Source organism: Balaenoptera acutorostrata, chromosome 16 (assembly GCF_949987535.1).
Source record: "Balaenoptera acutorostrata chromosome 16, mBalAcu1.1, whole genome shotgun sequence".
Classification (NCBI taxonomy): Eukaryota; Metazoa; Chordata; class Mammalia; order Artiodactyla; family Balaenopteridae; genus Balaenoptera; species Balaenoptera acutorostrata.
The window spans coordinates 35,595,727-35,613,917 of record NC_080079.1 but is presented as its reverse complement, the minus strand read 5'-3'; the positions used below and the strand labels follow the sequence as shown (position 1 = coordinate 35,613,917).

The 18,191-nt window shown below is 40.1% G+C and overlaps 1 protein-coding gene across 5 annotated transcripts in view; it reads right to left on the bottom strand.

Moving 5' to 3' along the window:
• Positions 1 to 18,191, bottom strand: part of CPEB3 (cytoplasmic polyadenylation element binding protein 3) — a 184,615-nt gene that overhangs the window by 14,543 nt on the left and 151,881 nt on the right. For all 5 annotated transcript variants that reach the window (XM_057530627.1, XM_057530629.1, XM_057530630.1 and 2 more), the window contains one exon: positions 10,563 to 10,744. In XM_057530627.1, the coding sequence (XP_057386610.1) occupies positions 10,563 to 10,744 (182 nt within the window). The remainder of the gene's footprint in view (positions 1 to 10,562; positions 10,745 to 18,191) is intronic.

Genomic DNA, 18,191 nt, shown 5'->3' with positions numbered 1-18,191 from the left:
CAAGGAAACATACTTATGTGTGCTAATGTTGACACCTTTGCTGTATGTCTATAGAACACAGAGAGATCTGTGAGTGCTCTGTTTGGTCTTAAGATTACTTTTTCATGAAATGAAGAAGGTCCAGCTGACAGAATCCTGCATACTCCATACACTCACTCTCTAATCTTGTTTCCTTCCATGCTGCTTGGGAATGGGGCTGGAGGTGAGGATATAAATCAGCCCCAAATCAATTTCTAGTGGTAGAAGAGTATATCATATAGAGAACAATGGGTAAGAAAGTCATTTAAAATCTATAAAATGCATGACTGCCATGGCATCACCACTCCCTAACCCCCCAGGATGCAGACGTGCAGAGCCCTCTGGCTCTATCCATTTAACTGTCTACATCATAACCTTGCAGGCCACAGTTTCCTCTACTATATTAGAGGTTTGGACCAGCTCTTCCAAGTAAAAATAAGCACTCACCAAGAAATTGCTAACTGACTGATACCCCTGCCTTCTGGGGTCAAAGAACTTGAATATCCTACTGAGATAACTACTTTCAAAAACTGTGGCTGTCTTTTTCCCATTAATAATCTCATAAACAGCGCCTAAACTCAAATATGAGAAGGAAAGAAGAATACTTAATCACTCTAAAGAGTTTTCATATTAAAAATTATCACAATTCCACAGGAGAAGACATAAAAAGAGAGCGAAGGACAGAAGAGATGAGGGGTCAAGACCAGGAAGGAGAGACAAGACAAAAAGGTCCCATGCCATTCAGAGAAGAGGAATATTTTTCTCTCTTTCTTAAGATGACCCAAACTCTATTTTAAAAGCTATTTCTAGTCAAAGGCTCTGAGACTCCCAGGGCTTCAAAATAAGCCCATGTGGTATTCAGAAAATATTTGAACTCACTTCTGGGTGTTGCTTCCTCTCAAAGGGTCAAACCAAACATAGCTATAGCTACAGCTGGGAAACTTTCAAGCCAGATCAAGGCCAGGGCCAGTAACAGCAGCAAGTTAAAGGCTGGGTTGTGGGAGTCCCAGACTAAGGCTAGGAGCAGAAATAGTCTGGGAACAGGTCGTCAGAACCCTCACTTCTTTTGCTATTCAGTCATCTCATATATTCTAGCCAGGGACAAAGAGCAGTATTATCAGCACTTCTGTTAGTATGGTTACTAGTTCATATTAATCTTCATGCAGGCTAAAAATATAAAGCCTTTGATAATCTTTAGCTAAAATTCAGGCCCAACATGTTTTTAGTGAAGAGAGAAAAAAAGATTAAATGTGTGAAGTACTTGAAGTGCTTGCAAAGAAAGGTGCAGTGGATAACATCTCACTAAATAAAAAATGGGTTATTCTAAAAAGTGCTATTCAAAGCACATACGATGTGCTATGGCTTAACTATCACAATGTTCCTTAAATAAAAGTATCAGAAAGCTCCAAATTAGCTAACAAAGTCAGACTCTCAGGTCTTCTACACTAAGCTAAAATAGAGTCAAGGGAACATTATTTCCCAATGGTATATTGATTTCAAAACTATTTTCCCTTCTTATATAGAGACTGATGTGTTAGAAAGATACAATAGATAATCTCAAGAAATCAAGAGATGAAGGACTACAAATACTAAAGAGAATAGCAACCACACTTTCAGTGCCCTTCCCAGCATTCTGAATATGCAGCTACCCCACCCCAACCCTTTGTAGATAGAAGACACATGTCCAGCAATTCCATTTCTGGGTAGTCAAAAGAACTGAAAGCAGGATCTTGAAGAGATATTTGCACTATTATGCTCACTGCAGCATTATTCACAATAACCAAGGTGTGGGAGCAACTTAAATGCCCACTGACAGATGAATGGACAAAGAAAATGTAGTATATACATAAAACAGTATATTATCCAGAAGTAATAAGGAAGGAAATCCTGTCACATGTGACAACATGGATGAACTTTAAGGGCATTATGCTAAATGAAATAAGCCATTCACAAGAGGACAAACACCACATGATTCCATATGAGGAATCTAAAGTAGTCAAACTCATAGAAAGCAGAAAGAAGAATGGTGATTGCCAGGGGTTGGGGGCAGGGGGAAGTGGGGAGTTGCTGTTCAAAGGGTATAAAGTTTCAATTACACAAGCTGAAAAAGTTCTAGCGATCTGCAGTATAACATTGGGCTTATGGTTAACAATACTGTACTGTACACTTAATTTGTTAAGAGGGTAGATCTCATGTGTTTTTTACACCACAATAAGAAAAAAAAAAAAAGAGAGAGAGACTATATGGTGGGTGGGACAAACTTGGAAAGAGGACCGAGGAAGGGAAAAACAATCAACTGCTTACTAAACTTTTGATTTTGAGCATGAAAGAAGAAAAGAAGCTGAAAACACTAATTACTCAACTGGGTTCCCTGGAACACTATTCCCAAGAGATGGTACATTTTAGAAGAGTTCCATGATCAAAAAATTTGTGAAAAATTGCATATTGTTTCCTTCTTGGATGTTCACAATGCGATTAGTATATAAATGCTTCCAAGAAGTCCTAGAATAAACTAGCCTATTTAACTTTCTTCAAGAAAGCATTTCTAAACTCATTTGACTCAGAAAAAGATTTTTTTAATAAAATAAATATTAAAATCCCAAGGGATTCATGTTTCATGGAGAACAATGTAGGAAATGATGATTTGGGGAACTAATTTTAGGGACAGATTCCTGGGCAGGGCAGACCTGCCTACTGAGAGTTCCTCCTCCTGTTTCAAAAACCCAAATAACCAACCAACATTACCCCTATCTTTCCTGAAATATTTAACTCCTTTTATAATGTGAAATTCCAATTAGACTGTCTAATAAACATCTTCCAGAAGAGCTCAAATATTAGTCATTTATGATTTCATGTAAATTAATGTGCTGTCAGTGTCACTGTGTATTGACAGAGTACTTTATAGTTTTCAAAACCACTTTAACACACATACACACATGTCCTTCCTTCAAGCTACACAATTAGTAGGTATAGTTAAGACTAAACCCAAGATTGGCTGATTCTAGTCTAGTATCCGTTCTACTAGAACAATAGCTGTGCTAAACAACAGCTGTGGGAGGGACCCCTGAGATTTTTATAAAGAAATATAGTTCACATAAATCAAATCATATTTTTTTTTTAGATTAAGGGAGACTCAACTGATTCTACCCATACAAATTTTCTCAGCACCATGGAGAGTAGACAAAAGAGCAGAAAAATGGCCATGTAAAAAGATTACCCATTTTCTAATGATCTCAATTTTCACACTACAAAAATCTTTCATATGTAAGTGACCTAGACGAGTTATAAAGAAAACTGGATTTAGCAGAGCTTTCACATCCTAAGTGTTCATTTGGCATCACTTCTAAAAATACCATTAAAACAGAGAGAATGAGTACAGATGTCCTCTTTTGCCCTTATTGTACTTAAATACTTTAAACTGTTCCAGTTTTTCACAGAAACACTGTTCAAAAGAATATAAGTAAAATTTAATCCTAACCTTTTACTCAATTTCAGGTTCAAAATCTTTTCATTATTAGAGAAGATACTGGTAAAAACACCTCTTTCTAGACTAAAGAGAGAAACACCTTCAATCCTTTAAATAGAAAATGCATCCAGGTGTTTACACCTTTAAATGAAACTTCAGTCTCTACATACATGTCTTGACTAACATCCAACTTGCATGTTGATAGATTGGCACTTATGTTAAATTTTCTTTTTTCTTTTTATTTTTTTTAGTGTCAACTTCAACTATTTCATTATCCTTATATTAAAGATTCTGAGTGAAACTGAGTAGGCACTTTAAAAGACAAAAAAAAAAAAAAAGAGAGCGAATCAACTATTAGTCTTGGACATATGGTTAGGAACCAACAGCACAGTTTAAATAGGCCAAGTTCAGCAATGATACAAATCAACATCTGTACAGCCTAATAACTTTCCAGAACACTTCTTCACCTTCATTGTTTATCTGTGTTATAAACCTTAAGATTGTTAGGTTAGTGTTCTTATTACTCTGGGACAATAAAATCAAGCCTCAAAAGGTTAAGTAACTTGCCCAAGGTCACATCATGGCTGGGAGAAGAGCTAGGAGTAGAAACTCAGATCTCTCAGTTCCTAAGCCAGGACACACTTTTTTTTTTTTTTTTTTACTGCAGCCATGGTTCTGTGGGTGATGATGGCAGGAGTGGGTGTGGGACCCTTAGATACATAAACACCCCCCCACATTAGTGTTCTAGGGAGTCTCTGTTACCCATGAGAGTGTATTCCAAGGCAGAAGAAATGCTGAGAACCCTGTGCTGGGTATCATACAACTTCAATATTGTCATCATAGGGATGAATAACCAGTTGACCAGTAACTGTTGAACATTAGCCATAAAACATGCATAAATGTAAGCCTTAAAGGATTTATTTCAAGATGTTAATAACTTCTCTTTTGAAGTAAAAACTGAGGCATGAATTGTATTTGTCTCATTTATGATAATGTTCAATAACAAGGGTCATTATGACAGCAAAAATGCCAGTTTCACTAAACGTTATAATCCAGTGGAGTTGCATTGGCTCACACTGACTTAAAAAAGGGTTTACATGAAGACAACATAAAAATTAAAATCAAAAGCAAAACAATTGCAAAAAAAAATTTCAAATTCATTTTGTTAATATTCAAAATGACCTATAGACATACTGACAAATTCTGATAACAAACTCCAGATGTGCCCTGCTCTGTGCAGTGTATGTTCACCTGAAAAGTTACATGAAATATGGAAACACGTATAAAACTAACTAAAGGACCTATAATACAACTCAGGGGTTCCTACCCAGGTCTGTGGAAAAATGACTTCATAGAAGAAGTGGGTTTAAAGAAACATTAGACCCTGGATGAGCAGCAACGTTCGGGAAGGGAGTTCCATAAGCAGAGGCAGCTCTCACGTCAATTAATGACAGGTGTCTTGAGAGTCTCCAAGCCTCTCCTAGATTCTTCTCTGTTGCAAATAAAGGGGGTTGGATGAGGTCATGCCCAAGTTAAAGTCTAGCTTTAATGTACTATAAGTGTCAAATAAACTTTTTGATATGCTAAACAGCAAAACCTAAGCTTCTTTATTACTCAAGTGCCTGCCTAACTAAGTAAAAAAAGAAAGCTGTGCAGAGTGCCCTCTGGTGGACAGTTGGATATGCCAAAGGGCTTCCCATCTGGAAGCTCTCAAACAATCAGCATTCATTCAACAACTCATTCATTCATTCAAATATAATTAAATAATGTGTCCACTGTGTGTCAATTATTGAGTATACAGTAGCTAACACGAGAGACACACAGTCATTGATTGCCCTCATCGACTGCATAGTCTAGAAGCATAGGTGGACATTAAAGCATTGCTTCATTACAGAGGTATTTAATGCCACAAAGGAATAATAGATGGTATTATGACAATGATCTATGGGGAAGGTGTACGCTCCACTGAAGAAAGGATTCCTAAAATTTTCACAATTAAGCTGAGACCTGAAGGAAAAGTGAGTTTCAGGCAGGCAGAGGAAACAGTATCCATAATCACCCTGTAAAATAGAGAAAAAGGCCAGTTGTGATTGGCTCAAGATGAGGAAATGGGAGCTGAGGCAGAGGCAGTACGTAGTACACGAAGGGTCATGTATGCAGTGTTAATTAAGGACTTTGACCTTTAACCTAAGAGCAGTAGAACATAATCAAAAGGTTTAAAGGAGGGAAAGATGTGATTCAAATCATGATTTTAAAAGATGGCTTTAGTTTTTCATGTAAAGAAGGAATTGGAGTTGGGCAAAAGTTGAATTGGGGTTGCTTTTAGTCCTTGCTCTCCCATATACCAACCTAGTTTATTCTACACACTTACTGAGTGTCAGCCAAGTGCCAAGCACTCCCATTCAGATCTCTGGGCACAGGTGGCAGAGTCGAGATCATGGCAGCTCCATGAGGAACTACCATTAGAAGCCTCTTCCACCTGTTAGTCCTCCCATTGCTACGCATACTGTGGCGAAAAGCTTGCTGATGCATAGATTTATCAGCCCACTCCAACAAGTCACATATTCTTGGGGGACCCTAATTACTGCCATAGCAGGGGGCAGAAATTTGCCCCAACAGCCTGGGCTGCCTTGTTCCTATGACTTCAAAGAGCACAAGTTAATAAGTAGGATCCCTTCCCTATAATGAGCTGAGTAAAATTATACAGGATAAACCCACTATCCCTCAACTCCCTGTCCTCACTGGGGTCATTATTCAATTGATCCTCTTATTGCAGACTTGAAGGATGCACATTCAAATACTTCTTCCTGTGTTCTAAAATTGACTGTGGTGATGATTGCACAACTATGTAAATATACTAAAAACTGAATTGAATACTTTAAATTGTTGATTTGCAGGGTATATGAATTATATCTCAATAAAGTTGTTACCAAAACAAAAATTTTTTAAATCACCTCTTCTTTAAAGATGATGACACGGATGAGTGAGACGACAGCAGAGATTAAAAGTGCCAAAGCCATAGGTGCAACTGTTTCTGTAACTGTTGCATATTGGCATATTTTATATTCATAGGCAAGCCAAAAGTCTCTACGATGATGAGAAGAAATCAAATCTATAAAGGCTGTATTTTCCCCATAAATCACTCCATCTAAAAGCTTAGCCAAAGAGCAGCAATAACAACAACAAGGACGATATATAAACATATAAACTCTCAAAAGAGATGTCTTTTTTGAAAAAAGGTGGTTGGACGTAAAAGAGGTTAATGAAATATACCAATCAGATCCTTCTTCATTTACCTCCCGCAGTTTACCTAGGAAAGGTGCAGCCTGAGAACATACACCTTAAACAGTGCTAGAACTTCCATGATTCCAGACATTGCTGCTCTGCAGGAGGCCCTCTCCCACTCTCCATATGGGGCAAACAGTGAAAGAGGAAAGGGCTGCAAACACGAAGCAAGTGGCCTGTAAAATGCCATCTATACTTGTTTTGTTTTGTTTTGTTTTTAAATCTGCTGATTCCACTGAATCTGCATTTATGATACAGACAGCAAAAGAGATTCCTTTGACCAGAAGGATGATAAAGGTTGAAGCTATTCAAAATAGACAAGGCCTTGGTTTAAAAGCAACTTTAGGCTAACATTAGAATGAAGGAGAAAAGGACTATAGCATCTTGGAATTTGCAATAGCAAGGAAAAGGGATTGTGGGCACAGGTAGACACCTGCCACTGACTTTCGAAGCTTCAAAACCTTAGCTATGAGACTATTGCTAAAAACCTGGAAGGGTTATTCAGGAAAGAAGGGTGTGCCCGATGACAGAAATTCTCCACGGTCAATCAAGAACAGAGCCCCTGAGAAAGAAAAAGGGCATTACCTAAGGAAATACTAATATGCTTATATATAATGGGAACCCTCTGGAAAGCTCAAACTTAAGCTTTAGAAGAAAGACACATAAATATAAAAGTAGAATCAACCTAAAAAAGCATCTACAGCAAACGGTGCAGTTAAGAGAGGCTCAGAATGCCAGGGACAACAAAATAAGGTATTGCTGGCCATGTTCAAAGCAAGAAGAAAACAAGGATAGAGTAACAGTTTGGGAGAAAGGAGTGTAATATTCACAGAAGACCAGTGAAAAAGGAGCCCCACTCAAGATGGAAGCTGACTTCCTTCTCTCATAATAAAGAAAATGGTCTGCACCTTGGTCAGAGCAAACAAAGAGCATGAAGATGGAGCTGGGAGACAGGGAGAGAAAGGAATCCATCACTTTCAATGATTTCCAGTTCTCCCACTTAGATGACTCTCATCCTAGGGCACTGAAGGAACTGATAGGTCCCTTTTGACACCATGTGGATGGAGATGGCATTCTTTTGCCCACAACAGTCCCACTCTACATGTGTCCAGTGAGACACACTGTATATACTACTTTTTTGCTCAGTATCTCTTCTGGGCTTCTCAACAATCTAGTCGGATACACAAAGCTATTACTACTGCCCTCATTATACACTGAAACTCAGAATTTAAGTGACCTGCTCAAAATCACACAGCCCACCAGGAACAGGACCAGATCTAGACCCGGTCATCTGACTCTAGCCAGTGCCCTCTTCACTAACCAGTGTTATCTTTTCACTGCATCTTCAGCAGAGCAACCGATAAAATTCAAGCTACGTAAATATTAACAGCAGTGTAAGTATACTTCCAGCAAGATGAATACTATTAACCAGCAAGTGCCAGTTAAACATCTATTAACTGCCATATGACTCTGGCTGTTCAATCTTCCAATCTCATTTAATCGTCACACCATCCCCAGGAGGGAGTTGCAGACGAGGACCCAAGGCTCCCGGCACTGAGTAACTTGCTTGAGTCACCAGTGACTGGTGCAGCAGAGGTTTAACTGTTTTGGAATCTGTTCTAGCTCCAAACTCCATACTCCTTCCATTACAACTGGTTGTTACCCTAAATGTTTATCAAGAGCTACTCTAAGATATGGAGGGTATGGTTAACCCCAAATACAGTGAGCAGAAAACAGTCAATGGCTTTCCTGAGTCCTGAAGAGTTTGACGTGCCAAATATATTTCTGTAGCATGGCCTATGATTATGCTAACAAAAGAAAAGCCGCTTCTTTCTTTTTTACCTACGTCAAAGTCTTGCGGGAATCAATGCTGAGGGCATGAGCATAGCAGGGGTGAGGGTAGAGGTAGGCAATAAAACAAATAGTGCCTGAATTTTCTATGATGCTTAAAGGGGTTCAAAGATTTCTGTAATCCCTGGGGTAAGTGTGCTTCCTTCTAACTAAGGAATAGGCCAGGAGGTTGTTAGGGTGAGAGCAAAGGAAAGCTATAAGCATGAGCAAGTGGAACCTTCTTTTATCATCTCTAGGACCTACCTCCTGAGAGGTCTCATTAATTCTGGCTTCAGAGGGGAACAAAGAAAGCTACTTTGATAGAGATGAGAACACAAGCGCTCTTCAAGTTAAGTTTATTGCCTGGGATCACCAGTGATGGGGGCAAGAGCAGTCTAAATGTAATGGAATCTGGGGCTTCAGACTCACAAATGTATAGGCACTAGGCAAGTCCACCAGCAGCAGTAGTTAAGAGAACACTCCACATAACACCATTTGTCAATTCAACAAAGGTTTATCAAGCATCTACTGTATCTATACATCAAGCAATGGGTAAGCTCTGTGGAGCTTACAGTCTGTAGGGGAATTACTGATACAGAAGGGGTGCTGTGGGCACTTGAAAACTAGGAACGGAGCTGAATGTTTATCACCCCCTGAGTTTCCACTGATTCAGAGTGTTTCAAAATTCTGTAAAACTTCATTCATTTTAATTAAAAAACAAACCACCACTACTTACTTTTAAGGATCCCAGTAGATGCAGCAAATAGACTATTTATTTTAAGCACTGGCTTTTGTAATTTGATCTATGTCTTAAAGAAAACGTAACCTTGTTGACTATTAAAAAAATTCATCACCAACTGAAACTTTCACCTCCTAAGAAACTTAGGTCTACTACGCAAAATCAGTCAGTCAACCATAGAGAGTATAGGTGAAACTTTGTAATACAACATATTTACTACTTTACTTATTCTAGTCCAGTCTATGCCCCAAGAACAGCCTTTGCTGGAAGCATTAACAGCCACTGTACAATTGCATAGGGAGGTATTTAAGACTTGATGTTCTCCCACTTGATCTTTTAATCTATCAGTACAGGTCCCAGATTAGCTACTAACACCTTCTACTCCCCCAAGCTTCCAAATAGCAGCAGAGCTGGAATTTAAGGGATTTAAACCTGTGTCTGTCTCCAAAGCCAACTGAGCACACCAATGCCCTACAGCTCTACTGTCCCCTGTTTAGAGGAGAGTTAGCAAATCTGAGTGCCTCTACTGGTCAGGTAGGTAACACCAATGAGCAAAGAGGCAGGTAATGGATATGCATATTTGGTATGAGCAGGAGAACTACGGGAGTTGGAGAGGGGGCTGGAGGGGACGGCAGCTATTTGGCTCCAATGACTGCTACCATGTATGCTCTTGCAATTTTTTTTGGCCACGCTGCGTGGCATGTGGGATCTTAGTTCCCTGACCAGGAATTGAACCCGTGCCCCCCGCAGTGGAAGCACGGAATCTTAACCACTGGAATGCCAGGGAGGTCCCTATGTTCTTGCAATTTTAAAAGAAACCAGAACTTCAAAATTTTATGTATACTTCTGAATATTAACATTAAATGTTAGTTCAAGTTTGTTTGTTTTAAGAGTACCACACGGGTCAAGCAGATTACCAGCTCTCAATCGTCGTTAACGTGCTGTTGGCATCATCTTTTGAACAGCACTGGTTTGCTTTGCTAAATTCTGCAGTGTTATTTTCATAAGTGTAACATCACCCCGGGGATGGGTGAGGCAGAAAGTGCATTAACGCCTTAAATACGAAGGGTGCTCTCTTTTTCAGGCAGCCTAGATGGACTCATGGACTAATGCCATGTAAGGCAGAGCTGCTCACTTTGATCACAAGGTGCTTTTCTCCCCAGGGGCCCACAGAATAAATTTCATTTCTTTCCCATAGCAATTATACCTTGAGCAGTTGCTTACCCGTTTGTCAATGTCATTGTGTTGGAGCTGCACAAAGCGAGCGCTGATGGCTGCAATGTAACTCTGCTGATTGGAGAATGCCACGCGGCCAGCACCTTTGGGGTACTTCAGCTCTGGGTCCGTATCAATGCCAGCATAGCAGACACCGCCATACAAACGGTCCATGATCATTGCCAGTTCAACTGCAAGAAAATAAACACTGTTCGGTATAAATGTTTAGAAGGTACTCTTGCCCAGGAGAAGGAAGGACTATGTAAGGATCATGCAGTGTAATTAAGAAACGGAAAACCCATGTTAAGTCTCATGAAGAGTGTCTACACCAGTCTTACAACTCAAGGAGGGGAGTTCCTCATAGGATATTTGAAAACAAAATGAAAAAAAAAATTAAGAGTTTACATAATCAGAATTTCAGCAACAGTATAAAAGAAATGATCTATCAGCAATCCTCCTGTTCTAACTGCTTAGTCCACTGGAGTGGGGGCCCTGGGTAGGCAAAGCATTTCAGGTACCCTAACAAGTTAATAAGAAACAGCTCTACTTACTGACCTCTAGGACTGAAAGCAATTACTAAAGTCACACTACTGTATTAAGATCAAGCTATAGAAAGAATTTAATTTAAAAAAAAAGAATTTAATTCATTTTAACTAGAGGCAATATGTTTACAGGCTTAAAGTAAATCTCTACAATTAAAAAAAATAATAAAGATTTTAAGAGTATATACTATCCCAATTGAGAACTCTCCATACTAACCTCTCACACTGAATTCTTAAATAATAGTACTAAAAATGATCACAGCAGCAATGATTTATTGAGCACTTACAATGTGCCAGGAAACACTAAGCTGCTACAAAGGCAGTAAAAACATACCCATCCTACACCCTGCTATAAATCCAGAGGTCTGGTCTGCACACCTCACCATATTTCTTCTAAGTATACCTTTATATTGGTATATTTGCAAAACACCTGTACAGAAGGCACTTGGAGATTGGAGCATTCCAAAGGTCTGATATTCTAAAATTGTCCTCATCAAAAGGTACCATGGAGAGACACATAGCAGTTACTTACCTGGATCCAAATTGCCTGAAGGTAATTGTTTACTTGATACTGGATGGCACCTCCTCCAGGTATGACCATTCCTTTCAGGCCACTCACATGGTTTAAGTCCAAAAGACTTAGTCCTACCCCTGGGGAACGACCCAAGAATCCACTTCCCTCAAACACCTACACATGGCATTTGGAAAGGAGCAGACAGGGAAGACAGATGATGACCTGGGACACAGCCAGTGTGCAAAGACCATCAGACAGTAGAGCTCCACAGGAATCAGTATCTGGGGAGAAGGAAAGCAGCACAACCTGGAGGGGTAGGGGAAGAACTCTGCAGCAGGTACAAGGGCTGAAGGGCTGAACGGTGTAAGATTTCTACAAACAGAAGGAAAGCCAAGTACTACTGGTTCCTGTAATAGGAAGCTGCTGAGGCAGTAAGGAAGCTATTTCGCCAGACAGAAAGGCTGTCTTTCTATTCAACTTCTTCAAACTTTGTCCCCAAACCAGACTGCCTAATACTGGTAATTGTTTTCTAAGTGCCTGTTTCTAACTGGAAGAATGACTTCCAACCAACAGGTAATTTTCAGAAGGAGAGAAAATAAACTAGCAATAATTAAGCCAGAGAATAAGTGCTTTTAAAGACAGAACAGCAGAAAGCTATCCCAATGATCCCATTATGATCAGAATTACTGAGTCACATCAGCCAAGGGAACATTGCTGGTTAGAGCCCAAGTGAACCCTGACTGCAGTCTTGGGGCAGGATCCAGGAATCACATTCATTCAAACAATGCAATAAGAATCATGTGTGTACCCTAAATATCAGAGTTCAGTGGGTCCTCATACTTCACCCCAACAACTTCTGATGGCTTGGGGACTTCCTCACATAGCTAACATTATTCCAGTTACAGAGAACAAGAAACTGAACGTGGAATTAATTCACTGCAGTCATTCATGAATTTCCTTTATTAGTCAAGTGGGCTTGGTAAAATATGTAACCTCAGGGCCTGGAAATTAAACACTAATTTTCCAAAGACCTGGCTTCCTCTGGAACGGAATAAGACAGTGAAAACTCCCTCAGCCTGGTGAATGGCCAGGAGAAGAATGCTGTCAAGAGACTGAATACATTTGTCTTCCACCCTTAGGAAGGATTCAAGAAAATATCTAATTTACAAAGAAGGTATACACACCAGCTGTGAGCTTGAAGCTCCAGCTGAAGAGAAGAGTTACTGTAACCACAGGTTCTTCTACTGCATCTTGGTCTCCAAAGGAACCTTAGGGATCCTCAGATGCCAGAGATGGCACCTTCCACAAGCTCTTTGTGAATCTGGCTGCTGGAAAATCATCTTCACGTGCCAAAGATTAGGTCATGGCTGATGCTGCTGGCAGTTACGTACTTTTGATAGGAAAAAGAAACCCTCATTCACTTATGTTTTTATGAAAACTACATAAATAAATAATTTCCACTTAAAAGCTTATATACAGTCATTTTCTTGGCCATCCAAAACTCTGCAGACATTTGAGCCAATGAAGTCTCACTCAAGTGAAGGGCAATTTGTTGAGAAGCTACAAGAAAGAAACCAACGTGACTAAAGAAAGTTTTCTGGGCGGGAAGAATATGAAGATTACCCATCTCTCTACCTTAATCTGTATTTTAACTACAAAAGTTCTAATACTGTGATGACCCTTGAAGAAAAGTAAATAATGACCAAACAACTGCTGTTTGTATTTGGTCCTTTACTCAAATCAGCAAGTCTTCACTAAAAGAATACTTCTTGCAGGCTAAACTCATGCTGGGCTCAAACACCAGAGGTATGTCACTTAAGTACTAAACAGAGTTTTTAATTATTGAGAAAAGTAACCAGTTGGTAAAAACAGCATTAAAAAAAAATACTAACAATTCATCCACTATATAGGTAATTAACAAACACAGAGCAAGCTCTCCTCAAATCCTACAAATTCCCAATCTGAAAATATTTTTTATATGGAAGATACAAATTCACCTACAGATGTCATAATGTACCACTACTCTTAGAGACTAGGTTTTAAAGGGTTCTTTAGAGTGAGTATTATCAGTTAATGTAGGAAAGTCCCATATAAATTCCCTTCCTCTGATTAGGGGGAAGCTGAGCCAAGAAGAGGGCTACCATTTTGACTACTTAGGAGGAAGAGAGAAAAACAGAAAAAAAGCAGTAAGGATCTGGTAGAAGTCAACTAAAACCTTCGTGGGTCTATCTATACCTTATGATCTCAATCCTGCTCAAGAAATGTGAGTCCTTGATCAAGGAAGTGTCTTATCTGGAAAATGTAGTCAAACCACCTACTATACCTATGACAGTGAATCCTCATTCTAAACCATCCTCCGTAGAGGACAAGGACAGCGTAGCTCCCCAGAGCACGTTCTTAACATTTAACCTGAGGAAGATGAGGCTACCGGAGCACGACATACAGGTAGAGGCTGAAATTCAGACAGATGGCGGTGACAGCAGGCATAGAGTCCACGAGGAAGTCAGGAATCTCCAAACCACTTCTATTTTTTCCTTCCCATCCAGACAGTGTTCACGGCATGTCTGGTCACCACAGGGGTGGGAAATTAGGAGTTCTGGTAGCTATATCCAAGGGCATTCTGTACTTTGGATAAGATGTTCTGTGCTCTTAAGACAACTCAAGTCATCTCATAAACAACTGTTCCATGGTAACAGTACACTACTATGAGTATAACCCACACATTGGCTCTTGTGATGAGCTTCACCGTGTCCCAGACTGGAGAAGGAAACAAGAATATTGCAGTTGTATGTAGCGTATAGCGTTTCCATGAATGCCTCTGGGTTGTGGTGACTATGCCGTGAAGGTGAATCTGAACCCCAACTGTGGTTCCTTGTTTTGCTCCTAATTCTTCACAGAGATCTGAAAGGGACTTCAGCTCGTCAGAAAGGAAATCATGATGACTCCCCATCCTGCCCCACCCCAGGATCCTGTTCCTGTCATTTAATTAGATTTCAAAGCTAGCCTAAGGCAATGTATAAGTCTGAGACACTATGAGAGTCAAACGGGGTAAAGCAAGAATGAGGATTCCTGAGGGAAATACTAACACATTCATCTTTCCAGATTCTAAATTGTGAATCTAGAAGCTACATTTCTCCTCTTTGGAAATAACAAAGCAGACAGGAAAGAGGCATAAGGCGCCTCAGGATGACAAGAGGTCTGGACTTCTGAAAGAAAGGAAAATTCAACTTGAAGGTGGACTTTCTGGGTTTACGATTGCTGAGTTGGTTCATGAGAGCAGTTCACACATCTTTAGTGGAGGAAATGTGCTCATTAGCTTCCACTCTGCATGAGACGTTGGGAAGTTAAGAATATTTTCAAACAAATGATATGAACAATCAACTAAGTAAGAAGGATAAGAGTTTTAACTTGATTAAATCGAGCTGGTACCAGATTGACTGTTATTGCTGTTACTGAGACAACATCTCAGATCTCAGCTTGATAAAGCAGCTTCCTTCTGTGCAAAGAGCCCCAAACTTGAAGTCTGGAGATCTGAGTTTGAACCTTGGTTTTTTCACCTGTTGTGGTCTTGACTAATCACCCCCTTTGAACTCTGCTTCCTTATCTCTACAATGAAAAGTCTACCACTTACAACCTCACAGGGTTATCATGAGGATTAAACATACATGAGAGCTCTGAGCACACCACTGGGCAAAGAGCAGTGCTCAAATGTTTAGTTTTGTCCAGCAGTTGTTTTTCCCTCTACTCATAAATCTTTGCTTAACATTTACTTGGCCTGGTTTCTGCTCCATAAGCACCAATTCATCCCAGTCTTACTTTGGCTTTATGCTAAGGTTGCTCAAACTGCCACTGATATGGCAAACTTTGACATTGGCTGTGGGTGAGAGTTTGCTTTTTTGGAGGAGGAGCAAACAAACACAGACATTATAAAATCCTTAAGCCTAAGGGCAATGCAGTTAATCAAGTCAGTATGCCAATTCTGGAGTTTATCTGAGACAACTCATTCTGAACTTGGGACTTGGTGAAAGAAAAAGCTTCTACAAAAAAAAAAGGTGTCCACAATGTTCACTGCAGCACTATTTACAATAGCCAGGACATGGAAGCAACCTAAGTGTCCATTGACAGACGAATGGATAAAGAAGATGTGGTACATATATACAATGGAATATTACTGAGCCATAAAAAGAAACGAAATTGAGTTATTTGCAGTGAGGTGGATGGACCTAGAGTCTGTCATATAGAGTGAAATAAGTCAGAAAGAGAAAAACAAATACCGTATGCTAACATATCTATATGGAATCTTAAAAAAAAAAAAAAAGGTTCTCATGAACCTAGGGGCAGGACAGGAATAAAGATGCAGACGTAGAGAATGGACTTGAGGACAAGGGGAGGGGGAAGGGTAAGCTGGGATGAAGTGAGAGAGTGGCATGGACATATATACACTACCAAATGTAAAATAGATAGCTAGTGGGAAGCAGCTGCATAGCACAGGGAGATCAGCTCGGTGCTTTGTGACCACCTAGGGGGTGGGATAGGGAGGGTGGGAGGAAGACGCAAGAGGGAGTGGATATGGGGATAGATGTATACATATAGCTGATTCACTTTGTTGTACAGCAGAAACTAACACAACATTCTAAAGCAACTATACTCCAATAAAAATGTTAAAAAAAAAAAAAAGGTGTTGGCAGGGGGACTTCCCTGGAGGTCCAGCGGTTAAGACTCTGTGCTTCCACTGCAGGGGGTGCGAGTTCCATCCCTGGTCTGGGAACTAAGATCCCACATGCCACACGGTGCAGCCAAAAAGAAAAAGAGAGAAAGAAAAACAAAAAGAAAAAGCTTCTAGTGCTGACAAACTTGATATAAAGATGATTTCTGCCTGCTACCCCTTCACTGAACAAAAAGGCTATGGTTATAATACTCCTATTTCCTTAATCATAAATCAGGATGTGATTCCTAATACATGTGGACTACCAGAATGTTTGCAGAATGTCTGAAATAAATGCTCTTAGAAAAATTCATCATGTATGTTCTCTAGATGTATGTCATACCTTACTGAATATTTACCTCAAAATTTTTTTTTCCCTAGAATTTCCATAGAATGCCATCCTCACAACAGTGGTCAGGGGTGGGGGGAGTTGGGAGGAGGGAAGGTGGAGAAGGAAATTTCAGGATCCATCACAGAATATTAGCAGGGGAGAAAAAGACAGGAAAGAATCATCAGAGCAATAGTTGGAAGATGGGAGACTCAAAGATGATGGGCAGATGGTAGGCTCCGAGAACTCAAGACTGATCTGTCCTGCGGGACCTGGTCAGATAAACTGTCAGAAGGAAGTCATAGAGTGGAGGAACAGCTCCCAGATGCCTCTAATTAGAGAGGAAGACTGAGGGTTTTTCAAGCCTGATCAAAATTGGAAGTGGATGGGTCCCAAAGCTTGATCACTGAGGCAGCCCCCAAATGAGATGTCTAAGCCAAGAAGCTAGAGTCAGAGAATACTCACATTTACAAACCAGGGAAGAATACAGGGACCAGATCCTTCATTTCCCACTTTTTCCTGGTGGTCTCCTCATAACCCCCAAGCCCGGCACTTAGTTGCTCTCAGAGCAAAGAGATGTGGTCTGGAGAGGTTCTAATGCCATAGGGATACGCAACAGGGATATTCCCATACTGAGATTTAGGAAGACATGCTGCTTACAACACTTGAATGAAGAGTGGCAACATGCTGTTGCACGTCCAGGTAGTAGCGGGAGGAGAGACAGACCAGACAGACAGACCACCCCTTTCCCTGTACTGACTCCTCTGAAGAATATGTACACTTTAGCCACACGGTGGCATGGCGAGTCTACCCATGGCCTTTCCTAGAGTCGGGGTGGGGAGAAGTGGGGAGTGGAAGGAAAGCAAGATGGAGAAACACCAGGAGACTTCAGGCAAACCATCCCGGGCTTGCCACTGTCACTGACAGGAGTGATGGAAGGGAGAGACAAGAGACGTAGAAATGTGTATTATTTGACTTAGAGAAGGCAACAATCAGGCAGTCCAACTTTGGGTAAACTCATCTAGATTTTCCACTGATATTTTCCCATTTTCAGGCTAATTTTTCTAGGCCCCTGATTTTTTCCAACCTGAATTTTTAAAAGTCACGCTTGTCAAAAGGTCAGAAGGAGCAACCTAAACTCCTCAGTCAAGACAATACCACTTAAAACAGGTTGCCTTGTTTCTTTAGAAGTGTTTCTGCACTTCTATTTGGTGGGATAACTATATTTAGAATAATTTATTAGTGATAATGGTCCCTGTCTTACAATGGCAAAATATCAAAGATAAAAAGCCTCACAAGATCCAAAGGAATAATTCTTGAGTGATAACATTTTAGTCACTGTAACGTGCTGAAGGACCATTTTTGGCCCAGGATAAGGTGAAAATCAATCTGGACACATAAAACCTCACCTGTTGAGTCTCATCACTGATATCTAGTCTAGGATCACCTTGTACATAGTGCCTGAAATAGTTTTAAGACTTTTCAGAATTCATAACCACGATACCCCCAGAAATAATAAAAAATGCCCTGAAGTGTTTAAAAACCAAAA